The 27,725-nt window shown below is 38.9% G+C and overlaps 1 protein-coding gene across 5 annotated transcripts in view; it reads right to left on the minus strand.

Moving 5' to 3' along the window:
• The window catches only part of EPM2A (EPM2A glucan phosphatase, laforin), a 160,837-nt gene that overhangs the window by 85,556 nt on the left and 47,556 nt on the right, over positions 1 to 27,725 (minus strand). Inside the window, exons 1-2 of one of the 5 annotated variants that reach the window (XM_060283383.1) lie at positions 20,212 to 20,417; positions 14,225 to 14,376 (exon numbers count right to left, since the gene is read on the minus strand). The exons of 1 other annotated variant lie outside the window; for it this stretch is intronic. Coding sequence is in view for 1 of the 4 variants with exons in the window: in XM_030853250.3 (XP_030709110.1) it covers positions 20,426 to 20,726 (301 nt within the window). In the remaining 3 variants the exon portion in view is untranslated. 3 more of the 5 variants (XM_060283382.1, XM_030853250.3, XM_030853254.2) reach the window with 3 other exon arrangements.

Genomic DNA, 27,725 nt, shown 5'->3' on the forward strand with positions numbered 1-27,725 from the left:
TCATCTGTGTAAGAGGCAATTGAATTTCTTCCTCGTCACAGCGTAGTTGGGGAGAACAAAGGGTAATTTAGTTGAAAGCACCTAAGAAGTAATTAGCACATGATAGATACTTAAGAAAAACTTTGATCTTTCTGTTTGTGCTTCACTCATTCAACCAATATTTATTGAGCAGCTACTATGTGCCAATTACAATTGCAGGATATAAAAGAGTGAATAAAGCAGACATAGTCCCTACCCTCATAGAGCTCACAGTCTGGTGGGAAGGTATACATTAAACAAATAAATATTGTAGTTGATATATTTTGTTTAAAATGTAGCAGACATTGTTAATTGCCTCCCTAAAATCATTTCTCCTTATTCTTGGTAAATAGAATCCTAATTTTCCTCAGGGCAGCAATGTGCTAGGCTAAATAATGTACTTTTCCAGTCTCTTCTGCAGTAGAGGTAGCCCAGCACAACCGTTCTGTCCAATTCTAAACATGAAAAGAAGTATTGGCATACCTCAGAGACACCGCCAATTCAGTTCCAGACTATCAAAATAAATATCACAATAAAGCAAATCACATGAATTTTTTTATTGTCCAGTGCATATAAAGTTATGTTTACCCTATGTTGTAGTCTACTAAGTGTACAATTAGTATTATATCTTAAAAAACAATTTAAATACCTTAACTTAAAAATACTTTATTGCTAAAAAGTGCTGACCATCATCTGTGTCTTCAGCGAGTCATAATCTTTGTGCTGGTGGAGGGTCTTGCCTCGATGAGGATGGCTGCTGACTGATCAGGGCGGTGGTTGCTGAAGGCTGGGGTGACTGTGGCAATTTCTTAAAATAAGACAACAGTGAAATTCCTCACATCAATTGACTCTTCCTTTCATGAACAATTTTTCTGTAGCATACAGTGCTGTTTGATGGCATTTTACCCATAACAGAACTTCTTTCAAAATTGGAGCCAATCCTCTCAAGCCCTGCTGCTGCTTTATCAATTAAGTTTATGTAATATTCTAAATCTTTTGTTGTCATTTCAACAGTCTTCACCAGGAGTAGATTCTATCTCAGGAAACCAACTTTCTTTGTTTATCCATAAGAAACAACTCCTCATCATGAAAGTTTTAACATGAGATTGCAGCAATTCAGTCACATCTTCAGGTTCCACTTCTAATTCTAGTTCTCTTGTTATTTCCACCACATTTGCATTTACTTCCTCCACTGAAGTCTTGAACCCTTCAAAGTCATCCACGGGGTTTGGAATCAACTTCTTCCAAACTGCTGTTAATGTTGATATTTTTACCTCTTCCCATGAATCACAAATGTTCTTAATGGCATCTAGAGTGGAGAATTCTTCCCAGAAGGTTTGCAATTGACTTTGCCCAGATCCATCAGAGGAATCACTATCTACAGTAGCTATAGCCTTATGAATTGTATTTCTTAAATAATAAGACTTGAAAGTCAAAATTACTCCTTGATCCATAGGCTACAGAATGGATGTTGTGTTTGCAGGCATGAAAACATTAATCTCATTTTACATCGCCATTGGAGCTCTTGGGTAACCAAGGTGCATTGTCAATGAGCAGTAATATTTTGAAAGAAATCTTTTTTTCTGAGCAGTATGTCTCAAGAGTGGGATTAATATATTCCATAAACTATGTTGTAAACAAATGTGCTGTCATCCAGGGTTTCTTGTTCCATCTATAGAGCACAGGCAGAGTCATTTTAGCATAATTCTTAAGGTCCCTAGGATTTTCAGAATGGTAAATGAGCATTGGCTTCAATTTCAAGTCACCTGCTGCAATAACCCCTAGCAAAAGAGTCAGTCTGTCTTTTGAAGATTTGAAGCCAGGCATTGACTTCTCCTCTCTAGCTATGAAAGTCCTAGATGGCATCTTCTTCCAATAGAAGGCTACACTGAAAATCGGATTTAGTGTAGCCACCTTCATTAATTATCTTCCTAGGTCTCTGGATAACTTGCTGCATCTTCTCCATCAGCACTTGTTGCTCACCTTGCACTTTTACGTGATGGAGGTGGCGTATTTCTTCAAATCTTATGAACCAACTTCTGCTAACTTCAAACTTTTCTTCTGCAGCTTCCTCACCTCTCTCAGTCTTCACTGAAGTGAAGAGAGTGAGGGCCTTTCTCTGGATTAGGCTTTGGCTTAAGGGAATATTGTGGCTGGTTTGATTTATCCAAACCACAAAAACTTTCTTTGTTTCAGCAATAAGGCTCTTTCGCTATCTTAAAATGCATGTGTTCACTGGAGTAGCATTTTTCATTTCCTTCAAGAACTTTTCCTTTGCATTCACAACCTGACTAACTGATGCAAGAGGCCTAGCTTTTGGCCTGTCTTGGCTTTCAACATGGCCTCCTCATTAAGTTTAATCATTTCTAGCTTTTGATTTAAAATGAGAAATGTGTCTCTTCCTTTTATTGGAACGCTTCCAGGCCATTGTAGGGTTAGTAACTGGCTTAATTTCAATACTGCTGTGTCCCAAGGAATAGGGAGGCCTGAGAGGGTTAAGGTAGGGGAGGATGGCCAGGTCGGTGGAACAGAACACAAACATTTATCCATTAAGCATTAAGTTTGCTGTCTTATATGGGCACTGTCAGTGGCACCCTAAAACAATTACAATAGTAATATCAAAGATCACTGACTACAGGTCACCAGAAAAAATACAATGATAATGAAAAAGTTTGAAATATTGCAAGAATTACCAAAATGTGACACAGAGACATGAAGTGAGCAAATGCTGTTGAAAAATGGCACCTAAAGACTTACTCAACACAAGGTTGCCACAAACCTTCAATTTAAGAAAAAAAATTGTAATATCTGCAAAACTCAATAAAGTGAAGTACAATAAAACAAGGTATACCTGTATGTATGTTGAGGGGTGGGGAGAATCCTGGCAAAGTTAATGTTTTCTAGATAAATGGGGATACCCACGGCTGACATTTCCATCCTTCCCACTCCTCCCATGTTCCACTGAATGCATATGTGATGATTAGAGCAGCAGCTGCTGCCTTGAGGGAAAAGCCAAGAAAATGCAATGATACCTCACCTGACATCCATGAGCTATGGCCCATTTCCACTGCCACCCACCAATGAACTTTTTACAGCAGAAAAACAAACCCTTATTTTTTTAAAGCAAGGGCTTGTTGTGTTTTCTGTTAACCTGTGGCCCACTGCGTTCCAATCTGCCTCTGAAACAGTACATGCTTTCTGGAGCGGCGGGGGGGAGGGGCAGTTCCTCCTCCCAACTCCAGGAAGTGTTTGTTGTTGGAAATGCTCATCACTGTACTCCCACTTCCTTGGCAAGAGTGATTGGTTCCAACAAGGTGAATTTCAGTCTTTCCCCCAGATTTTTCTAACTAGAGCTGGCAGGGAAGATTATATTTTTCTTCTCTGGTTCTAAGTATGTAAGCCCGGAGCTCTGTGTGGGGAATCTAGCTTGACAGAGTCAGTTAGCTTCAGAAAATGAAGTTCCTGAGCAAGGCAAATGCACAGGGAAGAGAGAGAAGACTAGAGGGCAGGTGAGGAAAGAGGTTGGACCCCATGCTTCTTTAATTTGGTTATATGAGTTAATAATATTTCATTTATAGGCATGTTCATACTCAGTTTCTATTACTTGCAATCAGAGTCCAAGCCAACATAACTAATGCAATTTTAAACTATAACAAGAGATATAAGGAAAGAAACAGGTGCTGTGAGAAAGAATAAGAAGGTAGTTAGGGAAGACTTATAAGAGGAGACGTAACAAATAGAGAGATGCCAACCTGGAAAAGAGCTGAAGGAAAGGTTTCCCACCTGCCTCCTTCCACCCCACCTTACCCCTAACATGAAATAAGTGTGCTGTAAACACAGTAGAGAATGGCTTTCCTGGAAAGGGCCCTAGTGTGGGTATAGGGGCTAGATATCTGAACAGAACAGATCTTGAGACATCTATGGACCCAATGACATACCCGAAGATGAGAGAAAAAGGCAACACCATTCAGGAATAAAACAGACTGAAATATCTCTTCCTATAGTCAAGTTTTTGTTTGTTCTGTTTCTTTACTTTGCTAATGATAAGGACCTGGAGCCTGCTAGATCCTCAACCATTAACCCTAAGTGAAGAAACCTTCCCTCCACAAAATCTGCCAGATTACATGGTAGCCCATGAGTGTCCTCCCATTTAGAGAAGATTTTAGATAAACATAAGCAACTTCAACAGGGAACCAGCACAGCTGCCTGTACAAATCAACATAACCTTTATTCATAAAAATGAATGGTCACCTAGGGATTACCAGATACTTGAGGAAAACCCTTAGCATTAAAAAAAAATTGACTACAGAGAGGGAAAAAAAAAGTTAATGCAAGACAAAAACAACTTTTAATCAATTCTATTTGATGTCCTCAGAAAGATTCAAGTATAAATTATCCATACAAGAAGAACAATCAGCTCTGGAAAAAAAGAAATCAGAGAATAACAGAAAAAAAGGTGGGAGATTAAAAATACAATCACCAAAATTTTCAAAAATATAGTGTAGGAAGTAAATGATGGAATGGTTAGTATTAAAAACCAAACAGTGATCTGGAAACACAGCCAGGGAAATCTATTCAAACAAAAGATGGAAAATACAGGAGAAAAGTTAAGAGATACTCACATAAAAGGAGAAGGTACAATATATGGCTAACAGACATTTCAGACAAAAGAAGAGAGAAAACAGAGAGGAGGAAATAAAGGAATAATAGAAAATTTCCATGAGTTGAAAAAAACAATTCCTGGAATCAAAACAACCAACCAATTGTCAAGTCACAAAAACAACAACAAAAACAAACTCAGATACCTCCTGGTAAAATAGTGTAAGGAAAAGTGTTAAAACTTCAAAAGAGGGAAAAAAAGTGCCTACAAAGAAATGGGCTTAGTTTGACATCAGAAATATCAGCTACAACAGGTGCTAGAAGGTACTGTGGCAGTTCCTTCAAAGGGAAAATTATTTTGAGACTGGAATACCAGATGACTAATCAAGTGTGAAATCAAAAGAAAGACCTTTTCAGGCATTTAAAGACTCAGAGGGCTTCCCTGGTGGCGCAGTGGTTGAGAGTCCGCCTGCTGATGCAGGGGAAACGGGTTCGTGCCCTGGTCCGGGAAGATCCCACATGCCGTGGAGCGGCTGGGCCCGTGAGCCATGGCCACTGAGCCTGCACGTCCGGAGCCTGTGCTCCGCAACGGAAGAGGCCACAACAGTGAGAGGCCTGCGTACAGCAAAATAAATAAATAAATAAATAAATAAAGACTGAGATATTTTATCACCCACTTACTGTTTCTTCAAAATTATTTGAGGGGAGATGTTCAAGATGGCAGAGGAGTAAGACGTGGAGATCACCTTCCTCCCCACAAATACAACAGAAATATATCTATATGTGGAACAACTCCTACAGAACACCTACTGAACGCTGGAAGAAGACCTCAGACTTCCCAAAAGGCAAAAAAACTCCCCAAGTACCTGGGAAGGGCAAAAGAAAAAAGAAAAACCAGAGACAAAAGAATAGGGATGGGACCTGCACCTCTGGGAGGGAGCCGTGCAGGAGGAAAACTTTCCACACACTAGGAAGCCGCTTCACTGGTGGAGATGGGGGGAGGGGGAAGCCCCGCATTCCATACCCCTCCCTCCCCCGAGCCTGAGTGAGCCAGAGCCCCCTAATCAGCTGCTACTTTAACCCTGTCCTGCCTGAGCAAAGAACAGATGCCCTCAGGCGACCTACACGCAGAGGCAGGGCCAAATCCAAAGCTGAACCCCAGGAGCTGTGTGAACAAAGAAGAGAAAGGGAAATCTTTCCCAGCAGCCTCAGGAGCAGCAGATTAAACCTCCACAGTCAACTTGATGTACCCTGCATCTGTGGAATACCTGAATAGACAACAAATCATCCCAAAACTGAGGTGGTGGACTTTGGGAGCGACTGTAGACTTAACCTTGCTTTCTGCATCTAATTTGTTTCTGATTTTATATTTATCATAGTTTAGCATGTAGAATTTATTACCATTGGTAGATTTGTTTATTGATTTGGTTGCTCTCTTCTTTTTTTTTTTATATATATTTTTTCCTTTTTTGCTTTTTTGTGAGTGTGTATGTGTACACTTCTTTGTGTGATTTTGTCTGTATACCTTTGCTTTTACCATTTGTCCTAGGGTTCTGTCTGTCCATCGTTTTTTTGTTGTTGCTTTTTTTTTTAGTATACTTTTTAGCGCTTGTTATCACTGGTGGATATGTTTTTTGGTTTTGTTGTTCTTTCTTTCTTTCTTTTTTATTCTTTTTTATTACTTCTTAATATTTTTAAAATAATTTTAAAATTTAATAATTTTTTTCTTTTAATAACTTTATTTTATTTATTTACTCTTTCTTTCTTTCTTCTTTTCTCCCTTTTCTTCTGAGCCATGTGGTCAACAGGGTCTTGGTGCTCTGGCTGGGTGTCCCAGGCCTGTGCCTCAGAGGTGGAAGAGCCGAGTTCAGGACACTGGTCCACCAGAGACCTCCAGGCTCCACGTAATATCAAACGGCGAAAGCTCTCCCAGATATCTCCATCTCAATGCTAAGACCCAGCTCCACCCAACAACGAGCAAGCTACAGTGCTGGACACCCTATGCCGAACAATTAGCAAGACAGGAACACAACCCCACCCATTAGCAGAGAGGCTGCCTAAAATCATAGTAAGGTCACAGGCACCCCAAAACACACCACCGGACGTGGTCCTGCCCATCAGAAAGACAAGATCCAGCCTCATCCACCAGAACACAGGCACCAGTCCCCTCCACCAGGAAGCCTACACAACGCAACATTAGCCACTGGGGGTAGAAACCAAAAACAACAGGAACTACGAACCTGCAGCCTGCAAAAAGGAGAACCCAAACACAGTAAGTGAAGCAAAATGAGAAGACAGAGAAACACACAGCAGATTAAGAAGCAAGGTAAAAACCCATCACAACAAACAAATGAAGAGGAAAGAGGCAGTTTACCTGAAAAAGAATTCAGAGTAATGATAATAAAGATGATCCAACAGCTTGGAAATAGAATAAAGAAAATACAAGAAACGTTTAAAAAGGACCTAGAAGAACTAAAGAGCAAACAAACAATGATGAACAAACAAAATAAATAAAATTAAAAATTCTCTAGAATGAATCAATAGCAGAATAACTGAGGCAGAAAAACGGATAAGTGACCTGGAACATAAAATAGTGGAAATAACGACCACAGAGCAGAATAAAGAAAAAAGAATGAAAAGAATTGAGGACAGTCTCAGAGACGTCTGGGACAACATTAAGCACACCAACATTTGAATTATAGGGGTCCCAGAAGAAGAAGAGAAAAAGAAAGGGACTGAGAAAATATCTGAAGAGATTATAGTTCAAAACTTCCCTAATATGGGAAAGGATAATCAAGGCCAGGAAGCACAGAGAGTCCCATAGAGGATAAATCCAAGAAGAAATATGTCACAACACATTAATCAAACTATCAAAAATTAAATACAAAGAAAAAATATTAAAAGCAGCAAGAGAAAAACAACAAATAACATACAAGGGAATCCCCATAAGAGAAAAACAACAAATAACATACAAGGGAATCCCCATAAGGTTAACAGCTGATCTTTCAGCAAAAACTCTGCAAGCCAGAAGGGAGTGGCAGGACATATTTAAAGTGAAGAAAGGGAAAAACCTACAACCAAGATTACTCTACCCAGCAAGGATCTCATTCAGTTTCGGAGGAGAAATTAAAAGCTTCACAGACAAGCAAAAGCTAAGAGAATTCAGCACCACCAAACCAGCTTTACAACAAATGCTAAAGGAACTTCTCTAGGCAGGACACAAGAGAAGGGAAAGACCTACAATAACAAACGGAAAACAATTAAGAAAATGGTAATAGGAACATACATATCGATAATTACCTTAAATGTAAATGGATTAAATGCTCCCACCAAAAGAAATAGACTGGTTGAATGGATACAAAAACAAGACCCAGATATACGCTATCTACAAGAGACCCACTTCAGACCTAGGAGCACATACAGACTGAAAGTAAGGGGATGGAAAAAACTTTCCCATGCAAATGGAAATCAAAAGAAAGCTGGAGTAGCAATTCTCATATCAGACAAAACAGATTTTAAAATAAAGACTATTACAAGAGGCAAAGAAGGACACTACATAAGGAACAAGGGATCAATCCAAGAAGAAGATATAACAATTGTAAATATTATACACCCAACACAGGAGCACCTCAATACGTAAGGCAAACGCTAACAGCCATAAAAGAGGAAATCGACAGTAACACAATCATAGTAGGGGACTTTAACACCCCACTTTCACCAATGGACAGATCATCCAAAATGAAAATAAATAAGGAAACACAAGCTGTAAATGATACATTAAACAAGATGGACTTAATTGATACTTATAGGACATTCCATCCGAAAACAACAGAATACACTTTCTTCTCAAGTGCTTGTGGAACATTCACCAGGATAGATCATATCTTGGGTCACAAATCAAGCCTTAATAAATTTAAGAAAATTGAAATCGTATCAAATATCTTTTCCAACCACAATGCTATGAGACTAGATATCAATTACAGGAATATATCTGTAAAAAATACAAACACATGGAGGCTAAACAATACACTACTAAATGCCCAAGAGCTCACTTAAGAAATCAAAGAGGAAATCAAAAAATACCTAGAAACAAATGACAACAAAAAAATGATGACCCTAATCCTATGGGATGCAGCAAAAGCAGTTCTAAGCAGAAAGTTTATAGCAATACAATCTTACCTCAAGAAACAAGAAACATCTAAAATAAACAACCTAACTTTACACCTAAAGCAATTAGAGAAAGAAGAACAAAAATACCCAAAGTTAGCAGAGAGAAAGAAATCATAAAGATCAGAACAGAAATAAATGAAAAAGAAATGAAGGAAACAATAGCAAAGATCAATAAAATTAAAAGCTGGTTCTCTGAGAAGAGAAACAGAATTGATAAACCATTAGCCAGACTCATCAAGAAAAAGGGAGAAGACTCAAATCAATAAAATTAGAAATGAAAAAGGAGAAATAACAACTGACATAGCCGAAATACAAAGGATCATGAGAGATTACTACAAGCAACTCTATGCCAATAAAATGCACAACCTGGAAGAAATGGACACATTCTTAGAAAAGCACAACCTGCCAAGACTGAACCAGGAAGAAATAGAAAATATAAACAGACCAATCACAAGCACTGAAATTGAGACTGCGATTAAAAATCTTCCAACAAACAAAAGCCCAGGACCAGATGGCTTCACAGGCGAATTCTATCAAATATTTAGAGAAGAGCTAAACACCTATCCTTCTCAAACTCTTCCAAAATATAGCAGAGGGAGGAAGACTCCCAAACTCATTCTAAGAGGCCACCATCATCCTGATACCAAAACCAAAGATGTCACAAAGAAAGAAAACTACAGGCCAATATCACTAATGAGCATAGATGCAAAAATCCTCAACCAAATACAAATAAACAGAATCCAACAGCACATTAAAAGGATCATACACCATGATCAAGTGGGGTTTATCCCAGGAATGCAAGGATTCTTCAATATACACAAATCAATCAATGTGATAAACCATAAAAACAAATTGAAGGAGAAAAACCATATGATGATCTCAATAGATGCAGAAAAAGCTTTCGACAAAATTCAAAACCCATTTATGATAAAAAGCCTACAGGGAGTAGGCATAAAGGGAATTTCCCTCAACATAATAAAGGCCATATATGACAAATCCACAGTCAACATCGTTTTCAAAGGTAAAAAACTGAAACCATTTCCTCTAAGATTAGGAACAAGACAAGGTTGTCCACTACACTACTATTACTCAACATAGTTTTGGAAGTCTTAGCCACAGCAGTCAGAGAAGAAAAAGAAATAAAAGGAATCCAAATTGGAGAAGAAGAAGTAAAGCTGTCACTGTTTCCAGATGACATGATACTATACATAGAGAATCCTAAAGATGCCACCAGAAAACTACTAGAGCTAATCAATGAATTTGGTAAAGTAGCAGGATACAAAATTAATGCACAGAAATCTCTTGCATTACTATACACTAATGATGAAAAATTGGAAAGAGAAATTCAGAAAACACTCCCATTTACCACTGCAACAAAAAGAATAAAATACCTAGGAATAAACCTACCTAAGGAGACAAAAGACCTGTATGCAGAAAAGTACAGGACACTGCTGAAAGAAATTAAAGATGATATAAATAGATGGAGAGATATACCATGTTCTTGGATTGGAAGAATCAACATTGTGAAAATGACTATCCTACCCAAAGCAATCTACAGATTCAATGCAATCCCTATCAAACCACCACTGGCATTTTTCACAGAACTAGAACAAAAAATTTCACAATTTGTATGGAAACACAAAAAACCCCAAAAGGCTAAAGCAATCTTGAGAAAGAAAAACGGAGCTGGAGGAATCAGGCTTCTGGACTTCAGACAATACTACAAAGCTACAGTAATCAAGACAGTATGGTACTGGCACAAAAACAGAAATATAGATCAGTGGAACAGGATAGAAAGCCCAGAGATAAACCCATGCACATATGGTTACCTTATTTTTGATAAAGGAGGCAAGAACATACAATGGAGAAAAGACAGCCTCTTCAATAAATTGTTCTGGGAAAACTGGACAGCTACATGTAAAAGAATGAAATTAGAACACTCCCTAATACCATACAGAAAAATAAACTCAAAATGGATTAATGACCTAAATTTGAGGACAGACACTATAAAACTCTTAGAGGTAAACATAGCCAGAACACACTATGACATAAATCACAGCAAGATGCTTTTTGACCCACCTCCTAGAGAAATGGAAATAAAAACAAAAATAAACAAATGGGACCTAATGAAACTTAAAAGCTTTTGCACAGCAAAGCAAAACATAAACAAGATGGAAAGACAACGCTCAGAATGGGAGAAAATATTTGCAAATGAAGTAATGACAAAGGATTAATCTCCAAAATTTACAAGCAGTTCATGCAGCTCAATATCAAAAAAACAATCCAATCCAAAAATGGGTAGAAGACCTAAATAGACATTTCTCCAAAGAAGATATACAGATTGCTAACAAACACATGAAACTCAACATCACTAATCATTAGAGAAATGCAAATCAAAAGTAAAATGAGGTATCACCTTACACCAGTCAGAATGGCCATCATCAAAAAGTCTACAAACAATAAATGCTGGAGAGGGTGTCAAGAAAAGGGAACCTTCTTGCACTGTTGGTGGGAAGATAAATTGATACAGCCACTATGGAGAACACTATGGAGGTTCCTTAAAAAACTAAGAATAGAATTACCATGTGAGCCAGCAATCCCACTACTGGGCATCCCACTGAGAAAACTCTTCAGAAAGAGTCATGTACCACAATGTTCATTGCAGCTCTATTTACAATAGGCAGGACACGGAATCAACATATGTTTCCATCAACAGATGAATGGATAAAGAAGATGTGGCACATACAATGGAATATTACTCAGCCATAAAAAGATATGAAATTGAGTTACTTGTAGTTAGGTGGATGGAGCTAGAGTCTGTCATACAGAGTGAAGTAAGTTAGAAAGAAAAAACCAAATACCATATGCTAACACATATACATGGAATCTAAAAAACAAACAAACAAAAAAAAAACGGTTATGAAGAACCTAGGGGCAGAACAGGAATAAAGATGCAGACGTAGAGAATGGACTTGAGGGCACAGGTAGTGGGAAGGGTAAGCTGGGATGAAGTGAGAGAGTGGCACGGACATATGTACACTACCAAATGTAAAACAGATAGCTAGTGGGAAGCAGCTGCATAGCACAGGGAGATCAGCTCAGTGCTTTGTGACCACCTAGAGGGCTGGGATAGGGAGGGTGGGAGGGAGAGGCAAGAGGGAGGAGATATGGGGATATATGTATGTGTACACCTGATTCACTCTGTTATAAAGCAGAAAATAACACACCATTGTAAAGCAATTATACTCCAATAAAGATGTTACAAAAAATGGTAATAGGAACATACATATGGATAATTACCTTAAATGTTAATGGATTAAATGCTCCAACCAAAAGACACAGGTTTGCTGAATGGATACAAAAACAAGACCCATATATATGCTGTCTACAAGAGACCCACTTCAGACCTAGGAACACATACAGACTGAAAGTGAGGGGATGGAAAAAGATATTCCATGAAAATGGAAATCAAAAGAAAGCTGGAGTAGCAATACTCATATCAGATAAAATACATGTTAAAATAAGGAATGTTACAAGAGACAAGGAAGGACACTACAAAATGATCAAGGGATCAATCCAAGAAGAAGATATAACAATCATAAATATATATGCATACGACATAGGAGCACCTCAACACATAAGGCAACTGCTAACAGCTATAAAAGAGGAAATAGACAGTAACACAGTAATAGTGGGGAACTTTAACACCTCACTTACACCAATGGACAGATCATGCAAAATGAAAATACATAAGGAAACAGAAGCTTTAAATGACACAATAGACCAGATAGATTTAATTGTTATTTATAGGACATTCCATCCAAAAGCAGCAGATTACATTTTCTTCTCAAGTGCGCATGGAACATTCTCCAGGATAGATCGCTTCTTGGGTCACAATCAAGCCTCAGTAAATTTAAGAGAATTGAAATCATATCAAGCATCTTTTCTGACCACAACGCTATGAGATTAGAAGCGAATTACAGGGAAAAAAACATAAAAAACACAAACACATGGAGGCTAAACAATACGTTACTAGATAACCTAGAGATCACTGAAGAAATCAAAGAGGAAATCAAAAAATACCTAGAGACAAATGACAATGAAAACACGATGTTCCAAAACCTATGGGATGCAGCAAAAGCAGTTCTAAGAGGGAAGTTTATAGCTATACAAGCCTACCTCAAGAAACAAGAAAAATCTCAAGTAAATAATCTAACCTTACACCTAAAGGAACTAGAGAAAGAAGAACAAACAAAACCCAAAGTTATCAGAAGGAAAGAAATCATAAAGATCAGAGCAGAAATAAATGAAATAGAAACAAAGAAAACAATAGCAAAGATCAATAAAACTGAAAGTTTGTTCTTTGAGAAGATAAACAAAATTGATAAATCATTAGCCAGACTCATCAAGAAAAAGAGGGAGAGGACTCAAATCAATAAAATTAGAAATGAAAAAGGACAAGTAACAACTGACATAGCAGAAATATAAAGGATCATGAGAGATTACTACAAGCAACTCTATGCCAATAAAATGGACAACCTGGAAGAAATGGACACATTCTTAGAAAGGTATAACCTTCCAAGACTGAAGCAGGAAGAAACAGAAAATATGAACAGACCAAGCACAAGTAATGAAATTGCAACTGTGATTAAAAATCTTCCAACAAGGGCTTCCCTTGTGGTGCAGTGGTTGAGAGTCCGCCTGCCGATGCAGGGGACGCAGGTTTGTGCCTCGGCCCGGGAAGATCCCACATGCTGTGGAGTGGCTGGGCCTGTGACCCATGGCCGCTGAGCCTGCGCGTCTGGAGCCTGTGCTCCACAACGGGAGAGGCCACAGCAGTGAGAGGCCCGCGTACTGCAAAAAAAAAAAAAAAAAAAAATCTTCCAACAAAAAAAGTCCAGGACCAGATGGCTTCACAGGTGAATTCTACCAAACATTTAGAGAAGAGCTAACATCCATCCTTCTCAAACTCTTCCAAAAAATTGCAGAGGAAGGAACACTCTCAAACTCATTCTACAAGGCCACCATCACCCTGATACCAAAACCAGATAAAGAAAAAGAAATTTTCTTTTTTCTACAAAAAAATAAAGACAAAAAGAAATTGTCTTTTTTTCTACAAAAAAAAGAAAATTACAGACCAATATCACTGATGAATATAGATGCAAAAATCCTCAACAAAAACTAGCAAACAGAATCCAACAACACATTAAAAGGATCATACACCACAATCAAGTGGGATTTATCCCAGGGATGCAATATATGCAAGTTCAATATATGCAAATCAATCAATGTGATCAATCAATGTGATACACCATATTAATAAACTGAAGAAGAAAAACCATATGATCATCTCAATAGATGCAGAAAAGCTTTTCACAAAATTCAACGCCCATTTATGATAAAAACTCTCCAGAAAGTGGGCATAGAGGGAACCTACCTCAACATCATAAAGGCCATATACGACAAACCCACAGCAAACATCATTCACAGTGATGAAAAACTGAAAGCATTTCCTCTAAGATCAGGAACAAGACAAGGATGTCCACTCTCACCAAAATTATTCAGCATAGTTTTGGAAGTCCTAGCCAGCTGTAAGAGAAGAAAAAGAAACAAAAGGAATACAAATTGGAAAAGAAGAAGTAAAATTGTCACTGTTTGCAGATGACATGATACTATACATAGAGAATCCTAAAGATGATACCAGAAAACTACTAGAGCTAATCAATGAATTTGGTAAAGTAGCAGGATACAAAATTAATGTACAGAATCTCTTACATTCCTATACACTAATAATGAAAAATCTGAAAGAGAAATTCTGGAAACACTCCCATTTACCTCTGCAACAAAAAGAATAAAATACCTAGGAATAAACCTACCTAGGGAGACAAAAGACCTGTATGCAGAAAACTATAAGACACTGATGAAAGAAATTAAAGATGATACCAACAGATGGAGAGATATACCGTGTTCTTGGATTGGAAGAAGCAATATTGTGAAAATGACTATACTACCCAAAGCAATCTACAGATCCAATGCAATCCCTATCAACTTACCAATGGCAGTTTTTAAGGAACTAGAAAACATCATCTTGAAATTGGTATGGAGACACAAAAGACCCCGAATAGCCAAAGCAGTCTTGAGGGAAAAACACGGAGCTGGAGGAATCAGACTCCCTGACTTCAGACTATACTACAAAGCTACAGTAAGCAAGACAATATGGTACTGGCACAAAAACAGAAACATAGATCAATGGAACAAGATAGAAATCCCAGAGATAAACCCACGCACCTATGGTCAACTAATCTATGACAAAGGAGGCAAAGATATACAATGGAGAAGACAGTCTCTTTAATAAGTGGTGCTGGGAAAACTGGACAGCTACATGTAAAAGAATGAAATTAGAACACTCCCTAACACCATACACAAAAATAAACTCAAAATGGATTTGAGACCTAAATGTAAGACCAGACACTATAAAACTCTTAGAGGAAAACATAGGAAGAACACTCTTTGACATAAATCACAGCAAGATCTTTTTGATCCACCTCCTATAGTAATAGAAGTAAAAACAAAAATAAACAAATGGGACCTAATGAAACTTCAAAGCCTTTTCACAGCAAAGGAAACCATAAACGAGACCAAAAGACAGCCCTCAGAATGGGAGAAAATATTTGCAAACGAATCAATGGACAAAGGATTAATCTCAAAAATATATAAACAACTCATGCAGCTCAATATTAAAGAAACAAACAACCCAATCCAAAACTGGGCAGAAGACCTAAATAGACATTTCTCCGAAGAAGACATACAGATGGCCAAGAAGCACATGAAAAGCTGCTCAACATCACTAATTATTAGAGAAATGCAAATCAAAACTACAATGAGGTATCAGCTCACACCAGTTAGAATGGGCATCATCAGAAAATCTACAAACAACAAATGCTGGAGAGGGTGCGGAGAAAAGGGAACCCTCTTGCACTGCTGGTGGGACTGTAAATTGATGCAGCCACTATGGAGAACAGTATGGAGGTTCCTTAAAAAACTAAAACTAGGGCTTCCCTGGTGGCGCAGTGGTTGAGAGTCCGCCTGCCGATGCAGGGGACACGGGTTCGTTCCCCGGTCTGGGAAGATCTCACATGCCACGGAGTGAGCTGTGGCCACTGAGCCTGTGCGCCCGGAGCCTGTGCTCCGCAGTGGGAGAGGCCACAGCAGTGAGAGGCCCACGTACCGCAAAAAAAAAAAAAAAAACTAAAACTAGAATTACCATATGATCCAGCAATCCCACTACTGGGCATATACCCAGAGAAAACCATAATTCAAAAAGACACATGCACCCCAATGTTCATTGCAGTACTATTTACAATAGCCAGGTCATGGAAGCAACCTAAATGCCCATCGGCAGATGAATGAATAAACAAGTTGTGGTACATATATACAATGGAATATTACTCAGCCATAAAAAGGAATGAAATTGAGTCATTTGTTGAGACGTGGATGGATCTAGAGACTGTCATACAGAGTGAAGTAAGTCAGAAAGGGAAAAACAAATGTCGTATATTAACGCATGTATGTGAAACCTAGAACAATGGTACAGATGAACTGGTTTGCAGGGCAGAAGTTGAGACACAGATGTAGAGAACAAACATATGGACGCCAAGGGGGGAAAACCGTGGTGGGGTGGGGATGGTGGTGTGCTGAATTGGGCGATTGGGATTGACATGTATACACTGATGTGTATAAAATTGATGACTAATAAGAACCTGCAGTATAAACAAACAAACAAAAACAACTAATACTAAATTTTCTTTGGGTTATTTGTATGGAAATATGTTAATATAAATGTTTCAGACATTACATGAAATTTCTAAAAATCTTATATGTTCTGGTATAATGTTATAAGTCATTATTCTAGTTATTACTTTAAAATATGTATCTCAGAAATAACTAAATTTCCTTGTCAATTGCATTATTATGAACTTTCATCAAATCTTTAACCATGGTCATTTTGAAGTCTTTTGTCATTTGCAGACAGTTCTGGGTGTACTCTGATGCTTTTGCAAATATATTCCTATAAAAGGGTTTCATCTTCAAGGAATTCATGGAAAAGACTCTGACAAGTACAGGTTTCTGGTAACTGACTATACTGCTGAACTGAATGAATAAGCATTTTCAGAACCCTAATGGAAAACTGATGAATTTATAAAAGTGCTAACAAAAGATCAAGATGAAAAAAAATTAATTACATGGGACTGAGTGAACTGATGAGGATGATTATAAGTTTTGTGACTTTCTGTTTGAATAAAAAAAAAATCCCACAAAGACTCAGAGGCAAAAAATATACAAATCAATTTTCACTGCAAAGTAAAGGAGCTGTTACAGTGGAGGATTACTGGACTGAATGTCAATATTATGACATAGTGTGAGTGTGTTTCGTGTTTGGTAATTGCAATCATTGTTGCTTTTGTTGTGGCCATCCATTTACAATGTCTGGTGTCAGTTTATTTATCTCTTGTAAAAATAAAATACAGGGTGTGTGTGTGAAAAAAAAAAGTATAAAAAAATACCAAAAAAAAATTATTTGAGGATACAATCCAATGAAATGATTAAGACATTCAAGAAACTGGAAGATTTGGAATCCTTAACAATGCAACACACATCGGAGTTCAATTAAAAACAACAAAAATAAAAGTCTCAGCTGTGCTCAGAAAGCTATATATTAGTGAAAATTGGAACAAAAATCCCAATTCTTCAAGGAAAAGAATGTTTTCAAAAAGTGAGGAATTTGCATTCATCCAATACTGCATTTAAGCTAGGAAATTTTGATGATCAACGTGCTGTTTCTGTTTTTAAAAAGTAACTAGAAAGTTTGAAACAAGGTGTAGAACATGGCCACCCAAATATAAAGTAAAATGAACTCTGGTATCACTTTAAATAAAAATCTGAGTATGATTTACAGTGTAAGAGAAGAGAGCTTTTCCTCCTGGTACACAGGTTTCATGTCACACAATTTTTTTCCAAACTTTTAATGAGTGCAACTGAACTACTTAGTTCCACACTAATTATTTCCTAATCATAATAGTAACAATAACAAACACTTATTTAACACTTAATATATGTCTTATTCTAAGCTCTTTAGATTTATTAGCCAGTTTAGTCCTTTCAACAACAGCACAGTAAAGTGACTTGCCCAAGGTCACACACTGGTTGGTGAAGCCATTCTGGCTCTAGAATCCTTGCTCTTAAAAATAGGCTATGCAGAAAAAAAAAAAAAAAAAAAAAGGCTATGCGGGCTTCCCTGGCGCAGTGGTTGAGAGTCCGCCTGCCGATGCAGGGGACGCGGGTTCGTGCCCCAGTCCGGGAAGATCCCACACGCCGCGGAGCGGCTGGGCCCGTGAGCCATGGCCGCTGAGCCTGCGCGTCCGGAGCCTGTGCTCCGCAACTGGAGAGGCCGCAGCAGTGACAGGCCCGCGTACCGCAAAAAAACAAACAAACAAACAAACAAAATAGGCTATGCTGCGCCTCGTGATGCTCTTTGTTAACTTACAGTTCTTAGAATCAACCTATCCACCTAAAACAAGAAGGCACAGCAACAATTATAAAACAGAATACAAATTATATGTTAATAGAACTTAATGTAGAAATGATGATTAACCAAAGTAAGGAGAAGGGGAGGAATGTGTAGGTGAGTTATTTTTCTTATCCTTTTACATAGGAGTAACTTTCTATGTAACAGAAGCATAATACAGAAATTTCTATATAATAGAAAGTCAACAATAAACTACATATATGCAGTATAAAATAATAATATAAAAACCAGCAGGGAGGAGAGAGATAATGAACTTGAGCTAAATTCCTCATATTTCACAGCAAGTATGATGGTTAATTTAATGGGTATACAGCAGCTGTCAATAGATATTGTCTAATTTTAATTTAAATGTAATATATAACTTGTATGGTAACTCAGAAAATCTAAAAACAGAAAAATTCAACTTGATATATTAAGAAATAGCAATATAAGCAAATTATTCAGAACTTTGGGAGGAATATCAGAAAAACTAAAAATAGAAAAGGAGAGAGACTGGGGAAAGGGAAGAATCTTTCTTTTTTACCATCCTAATTTTTATTAAAATGATCAGATATTACTTTATTATGAAAAATAATTATATAATACTATTAATAATAGTAATATCCTGTAAAGAAGGGCATAATTGATGAGAGTACCTTTCAGTTCTGGCATCGTAATACAAAAAGACAATAAACGTCACCAGACCATGAAACTCAGCGGGGTACAAAGAGGAACAAGGAAAAAATATATATATAAACATATTACAGAACACTCATGCTTTTTGCAGATTCTTTGATTCCACATCATTATGGGCTAAGTGGCCCATTTTTGTCATATAAACTTCCACAGAGACATTTCATCCACTTTAGACAACTACTGAGCCACACATACTCCAATCCCCAACTTTGCACATTTCATTTAAAGAAAGGACTGTCTAAATTCACACATCGCGGGCAGGATTCTACACTGGCATAAAGTTTTCAGGGAATAATTTGGTAGTCCTTACTGGAATGTAAAATATGGCCACGCTTTGACCTAACAGTTTCACTTCTCAGAATCTACCATACAGGAACATTCCCAAATGCTCAAAGATAACTTTATACACAAATTTCCAATTAAGCTATTACTGTTTATAACAGAGGAAGACAGAAAACAACCTAAATGCACATTGGTAAATGCAGAATATTTCGTTGCCATTTAAAAAATGAAATATACATTTATACGAGTGGCACTAAAAGGTATCCGCAACCTTTACAGAGCAAGAAAAAGCAGGATAGAGAATAATATATTAACCAATTTATGTGTGAGATAGATACATGTCATATATTGGTCTGTGTGCAGTGGACTTAGGGTGTGTGGAGGACACAAGTTTTTACTTTGTACATTTTTTGCTTTTGTTTTTGATTTTTTACAGCCAGCATGTATTGTTTTTATATTTTAAGAAATCAGAGCATATCTCAACTGTCATATATTCGGGGCTTTAAAAAAAATCAAAAAGAGAAACGCTCAACGTTTTTCCAGTAGTTCATTCTCAAATCGAAAAGAAGAAAAAATAATACACTAGAGATAGCACGTTGCAGTTTAGGATTAGCGAAAAGGGTAGCTTCACTGGTTGGGTCATTTTTTAGTGAATCGGGGCAAGAAAATGAGGGCACAAAAACAGTCAAGGCAGAGTTGAGGAGCGAACCCAGGAGCGGCGGGGGACCTGGCAGACCGGGAACCCGCGCAGGGAGGACGCGGAGGGCGAGGGGGACCGAGGCCCGAACCGGGTCCTGTGTTTGTGGGAAAGAGGTCGGAGGAGCAAAGACCGAAGGGGCGGGAGGACAGAAACCCAGAAACCCAGCCTCCATCTAGCGAACCTGTTGGGTGCGGGAGGCGCGGCTGGGGCGACAGCTGGGCGGACAGAGAAGGGTCAGCCCAGGGCGCCCGGGGAGTTCAGACAGCTTGTGAAGCCCGAGCGCCGGGCAAAGCGCCCGGGAAGTCGCGGCGGGGACTGTGGGGCCCGCCCCAGGCCGAGGCCGAGGCCAAGGCCAAGGCCGAGGCCGGGATGCAGGCCGGCGCAGCTCCCAGTACCTTCCCAGGAGAGCTCTCCTCCCGGCTCGCGCTTCAGGAACTTGTACCAGAACGTGTCCACGCGGCCCGGCTCCGCCCCATCCTGCGCCACCTCCTCGGCCGCCAGCTCCACCTCCCCGAGCCACAGGCCCGGTTCCTGCAGCGCCAGTGTCCCAGCGCCCGCTGCCGTGCCCGCCGGCTTCAGGCGCACCGCCCCGCGCGGCTCCCAGCGCCCCAGCTCAGGCCGAGACCCCACGACCAGCAGCTCCGGCCCGGCCCCGGCCACCGCGGGCGGCACCACCACCCCGAAGCGGAACCGCATGGCAGCGGGCGGCGCGGCTCCCGGGCTCCAGTCTCCCTGCGACCGGCGGACGCGACCCGAGCGCCAGGCGGCAGCGGCGATTGGGCGGCGGCGCGCGAGGCCTGGACTCGCGAGGCGCGGACGCTGGCAGGGACACGTGCGATGCTGCACATTTTTTGGGCTGCATCACGCGGCCCAGGAGCCCGAGGATGATCCAGGCCGGGGCCTTTGGCCGCGGGAAGTGGTCAGCTGGGGCCACCACCCGTCTCTCCCCGAGAAAGAGCTTGGCCCCTGCCCGCTGCCTCTTCCAGCGGCTCCGCGGACGTCTGGGGACGCATCGGAAGCAAGGAAAAGGGGTTAAGAAAGGAAATAAAACATCTCATAAGCCCCGAGATTTTCCAGTAATCTTTCTAAAAACCTCGAAATTATTTTTGTGAGGGTCGTAGGAAGAAGAGAATGGCATATAGAAAGCAGCCTCCACAATAGTGAAGTTGGGGAAAGATCCTGCAGCGGTGTCTGGAGAGCTCCGGACCTTCAACAGGTCACTTACACTCTCTGGGCCTCAGGTTCTTACCTGTAAACTGAGGGTATAAAATAATGATCTTTAAAGACCCTGCCGGCTCTAAAGTTTTTCTGATTAGTGGAAGAGGCGCCATTCAGAGCCCAGAGCTCGTGCAAAAACACTGAATACTTTTCCCTTGCCTAGACCAATTTGATGCCTGAAATGACACATGATCACTTTCTTTTTTCGAAAGAGTGTTATAATACTTTAGTACGTATAAAAATGGTTTAAAGTAAATATTTTCAAGCCTTTCCAAGGTAAAACAAAACCCAAAAACGGTAATTCTATGACTGTAAATATATGACTGACAATTTTTAAATGGCATAAAATAAAGCTTTTTGCTTTGAATTTGCTTTCAGTAAAAGTCAGTAATATTTTTTCAACTTAAAACATCATTCTGTGTCCAGAAACACAGGCTTATAGTTATTTGATCAAAAGAAAACTGTTAGGGGTAGGGCGTGGAGGAGGGGGGCTTTAATTTTGGTCACTACCTTAAGAAAACCACCTGTCCTGTTTACATAATCTGTTACTTTTTGATTCTTTATTAAAATTGTTCTCGTGGTCTTAACATTTCTATATTCATCAGCACTTAACATAGCAATCTTATGTGAACTAAAGACACACAAAGACACGTCTTTACCAGTATTTGAAAGCTTGTGAATAGTGGGGGGAAAGTCAAAAAATTTCAGACATTCAGAATATAAGTAGAACAGAAAGAAGTATAAAAATGTAAACCATACAAACTCAGTCTCTCTGTGGAACAATTAGTAAACTATTAATACATTTCACTTTTAAATATCGATATTCCACTCAGTGTTTGGTTAGTTGCTAAGCTTAGGGATAAACACAAAGAAAAATGTGAAGACAGCAGGGCTGGCCAAATACGGCTGATTCAGTAGCAAAGCAGACATTAAATCACAGTGACAAGTGAGTCCGTTTATTCAAATTGCTGCTACAAAATATTCTTAATTTTAGGAAAATAAGAGTCATTTGGCCATGCAAGGACCCTGGAAGCTGACAGTTCAGAACTTTCTTGTGTTCTGCCATGCTGCTGTGTTGTGTACTTTCCAAATGGCATTATTCCCATCAGCTCTTCCAAAGGGAATACTGCCCATTCTGTAGATGAAACAATGACAAAAAAGAAAACAATATATTTTTCAATAGACATTATTTCCTTTTCTCCTCTCTCCTCGTAAAGAAGTTGCATAATTTTAACAGTTGGAAGCACCCTTTTAAGCCCGTAAATAAAATTTATAACAGCTTATTTTATGGCATGCATGGATTTAAATATAGTACGAATGTGACGGCTACATTGCGCCCCAAGTAAAATGCAATTGGAAAGAGAGAAATACCAAAATATAAAAATACATATTTTAAAGTCTCAATCATACTTTGACTGTCAATCATTTTAATTTATTAACTATGATAGTTATAATAGTTATGGAGCCCTTTTTATGTGCCAGATACATGGTTTTCATATTCATATTATCTCATTTAATTCTCTCACCAATCCTATGAGATAACTGCAATTGTTATCCCTATTTTTATATGCGAGAAAACAAGCAAGCAAGGTCCAGTAAACAGCCCACAGCAAGGAAGGGGCAGAGCCAGATGCTAAAAGACACCCATTCATCTTATAGTTAAAGATAAGATAATATAACATAATATTTGATTTCTGATAAGTAAATCATTTACAGAATGCATTTAAATCCCAGCATATTTAAATAAGTTATTCTCCATTAATTCTTAATAAAGAAATGAACTTTCTGTAAATACTTCCTGTGACTAAATTCATGCTTAGGAATGATGGAATAGAAGGATCATAAGTGGCAGTCTAAACTGATCAATGAGATCTGTAAAGACATAAATATCTTGGTATCTAAAGTGGATTTGACCTCAGGTTCTAGAAAATGGTCATTTTTATGCCTTAATATGCCTATCTTGTTGGCAGTAGTAACACAAATTTAAGAAGGCAAGGTGAAAAAATTTACCAATTATTAAGCTGTGTTATTCCCAACTCGTTTTTCTTGTTGAGTTCTCCATGTAAGATTTCTTTTACATTTCAATGACTCGGGATATTTATTAAAAGAGATTAGTTATGAAATCCATTTGGGGTCAGATTCTTGATGCTATAATGACAAGATGAATTTAGAACAAGAATTAGCCCAGCAGAGTAACATAACTCTGATAATAATTTTTAAAAGACCAAACTAATTTGTTGTCATTGAATTTCATTTCTATAGTGCTATCTTATATATAACTACAATGTGTCTTAAAGAATGGGTGATAAGTTCAAATTTAGAGTTTCAGGATGCAATTCAAATGCAAATTCTTTCAAAGCCCCCCCCCCCCCTCAACCCGGGAAAGCTCTTACTTGGATCTCTGGTAATTTATGATTTCTGAAGCAATCTTTCACTAGTCAGTGAGTTATCATGTCTTTCCTTATAATATTGTGTATGTATTCACACACTCACTGATGTAAAACATATTTCAACCAAGTAGTTTAGGAACCATTATAAGTATTAGTTTATTACTTGTCAGAACATACTGAGTTAAATGTGTCACATATACTATTTCCAATTTCATAGCTTAAAAAATAATAATAAAAGCAAAACCAGACAAAACATTCCAGGGAGAATTTGAATACAGCTTAGAGATGTTTGCATATTGCAACTGACTTTTTTCTGGCTTGGAAAATTGTAGGTTAGGCTACTTGAAATCCCTTTGAGGATCTGGAGCAATAGAAGGGTTTGAGCTATACCAAGGCTTTGTTCAAAAATCCCACAACATTTCTCAACTAGTTAAAAAATCCATGTCCCTTTTTGGTATATATAAAAATCTTCTTGGGGCTTCCCTGGTGGCGCAGTGGTTGAGAGTCCGCCTGCCGATGCAGGGCACACGGGTTCATGCCCCGGTCCGGGAAGATCCCACATGCCGCGGAGCGGCTGGGCCTGTGGGCCATGGCCGCTGAGCCTGCGCGTCCGGAGCCTGTGCTCCACGACGGGAGAGGCCACAACACTGAGAGGCCCGCGTACCGCAAAAAAAAAACTTCTATCTCCAGGAGATTCCAATAATTCGACTTCCCACCCCACACAGTCAGGGAAGTACTGCATTTTCAGTGCATCAGCAACAGCCAGTTTTGTCATGCATATTTCTCTGTAATTTATATGATCAAAAATATTAATTGTTAGAAATGCTCCAAGTATAAAATTACAATGAAATGTATGCCTTTTCCAATGACATTGACTCTGCCCCTCCCTCAAACATCCCTCCCTCACACATCCCTTCCCACTATCCGCATTGTAAAACCCACCTCCCTACACTTCTCAGTTGGAAACCTCTACGCAACAGGTCAGTCGAGCCTGGGTTCTGTTAGGCGATGACCTCAGCTGACTTTTCCTAGGGAAAGTAGTGGGCCAAGCCAGGTGCCCAGACCTTGAGGTTAGAGACACCAGCTTAGAGCATCCTTCAGTGGTAAAAAGATCCTCCTAGGTCTGGGGTAACTTGAATGGCAGGCTCATTAACACCTTTCTCAAGGAGGGTAGAGGGCCTGATAATTCAACCCTTGGGAATAAAAGAGTCATGGCTGGAAGGGAAGATCTGAAACTCCCAAGGGAACTTTCAAAGAGTTTGAGAAAAAGGAAGGAGGTTAGCTGGAAGCAGAGCTGACTTATTTATCCTTAAATGGAGAATGGAGACTAAAGTGGAGGAGGTGGGCAATTGTTAGTGGGGAGGCAGGCCAGGAGGCAAAGCTGAAAGTACTTTTTAAGAATTTGAGAACACTGTAATTGACTCTTTGCTTATTTTTCCTCACCATTGTATGTGTTTGCATTAAGAATAAAAGTACTTTAAACATGAAACCATTTAGGGTGCCTATTTCTAAGATTGGGAGAGGAAGGAAGGCAGAAAGTTGTTTAGAAGACATTCCTTTACTACATCATCAGCGGGACAAAGACCAGGATCCCGGAGAGGAAAGTAAGCATTGGTGGGAGCTATAAAGGAGAAGCCTGAGGTGAAACCCCATTGGCCTTCAAGAGGAAAGAAAGGATAAAGCAGGATCTGAGTAAGTGCTCTGGGCCTTCCCCAAATCTCTAGTTCTTACTAGGACCTCAGGAGCTCCCTGGAAATGCAGAAATAAGTTAGAAGGAGGGGGTGTCCTCGTATTTTAATCAATGGAACAAGCCACTTTTTAAAAGATATATACTTGTCCAAGCATGCATTATGGACATTGTCCAAGTATAATTATCCAGAGTGAATCTCTTGCAAATTAAGGAGGGAACCAGCAGGATGGTAAAGATGGTTCAAAAAGAATTCAAGATGCAATGTATATAGACACTGAAAGACTGCTAGAAGTTTACTAGGTTAAACACAAAATTGATTAATTTCCCACGAGGCAATAAAAATGTGACTTTTGGGTTTATCTATTCTACCACACAGAAATCACTTGCATCTTTAACAGAAAAACATTTACAAAATTTAATATATAACTTTGGGAGTAGGGACCTAATCAATGGTAAACAGTAACATAAATCAAGACATGAAGAATCTCATAAAAAGCTGAATAATTCTTGAATGCATCTGGTGGACACTGCTCCAGACTGCCCAACATGTAGTCAATCTTGCATCTTACCTCTAAGTTTTGAATACTTTTTATTAGCAATATATAATAATAATAATAACTTCTCATTTATTGAGCACCTATCTACCATGAGGTAGGCACTGCGCTCGGTGTCTAACATACCTTATTTAACCCTCTCCACATTTCCATGACATAGTTATGATCTCCATTTTACAGAAGAAGGATGAAAGTTTCTGAAACATTAACTGATTTGCCTCAGGTCATACAGCTAATAAACGACAGAGCCAGGAACTCTACCCAGGAATGTCTCTCTAGCCAGGGACTCAGCATATGGTTGTGCAGCTAAGATACTGCACGGAAGCACTGGGCTGGAGGGATCAGTGGGGGCTGAAACATAGCAGATGCTCCGCTTGCAAAGCCTTTTCCTCTGGGTGCTTTTTCCTTCCCATAAAATACCTGCTCCTTGGTAAGCCTAGTGCCACAGGGTAAATCTGTAGAAAGCCATGGGGGCTGAGAGTGCCCAGGGGTGACATATGTCACTACTTCCTTCTCCCAGAGGGAAATACTCCCAGTTCCCACAAAGGTATATACAAGCTAAAGCACTGATTCCAAAAGTTTAAAAAAACAAACAACCCAATTAAAAAACGGGCAGAAGAACTGAAGAGTCATTTTTCTAAAGAGGAAATGCAGATGGCCAACAGACACATGAAAAGATGCTCAACATTGCTAATCATCAGGGAAATGCAAATCGAAACCACAATGAGATATTACCCCACACCTGTCAGAATGGTTATCATCAAAAAGAACACAAGTATCTTGTATTGGCGAGGGTATGGAGAAAAGGGAACTCTCGTACACTGTTGGTAAGAATGTAAGTTGGAAAACAGTATGGTGGTTTCTCAAAAACCTAAAAATAGAGCTACCATATGATCCAGCAATTCCGCTCCTGAATATATATCCGAAAAAAAAAAACACTAATTCGAAAAGATACATGCACTCCAATGTTCATAATGGCATTATTTATAATTGCCAAGATATAGAGGCAACCTAAGTGTCCATCAACAGATGAATGGATAAAGAAGATGTTTACACACACACACACACACACACAATGGAATACTATTCAGTCATAGAAAAGAATGAGATTTTTGCCATTTGTAGCAACATGGATGGACTACGAGGGCCTTGTGCTAAGTGAAATAAGTCAGACAGAGACATACAAATAACATATATCACATATATGTGGAATCTAAAAAATACAACAGACTAGTGAATATAACAAAAAAGAAGCAGACTCACAGATATAGAGAGGAAATTAGTGGTTACCAATGGAGAAAGGGAAGTGGGGGACAATACGGGGGTAGGGGTTTAAGAGGTACAAACTATTAGGTATAAAGCAAGCTACAAGGATATATTGTACACATGGGAAATATAGCCATATTTTCTAATAACTATAAATGCAGTATAACCTTTAAAAATTGTGAATCGCTATATTGTACACCTGTAACTTATATAATATGTATATCAACTATAATTTCAATTTTAAAAAGTAGCCAAAAAAACAAGAACAAAAATAAAGGCAGACCAGACAGTCTGCCACATAATATTGTCATAGACACAGTACCACAGTGCAAAGTTTGTGTAAGAAGGAGGGAGGGGAAGGGGACAAGAAAAAAAAATGTAAAAAAAATTAATGACAAGAAAAGGGAACCCTCATACACTGTTGGTGGGAATGTAAACTGATACAGCCACTATGGAGAACAGTATGGAGGTTCCTTAAAAAACTACAAATAGAGCTACCATGTGACCCAGCAATCCCACTACTGGGCATATACCCAGAGAAAACCATAATTCATAAAAACACATGCACCTCAATATT

The sequence above is a fragment of the Globicephala melas genome, chromosome 14, assembly GCF_963455315.2.
Source record: "Globicephala melas chromosome 14, mGloMel1.2, whole genome shotgun sequence".
Taxonomy (NCBI): Eukaryota; Metazoa; Chordata; class Mammalia; order Artiodactyla; family Delphinidae; genus Globicephala; species Globicephala melas.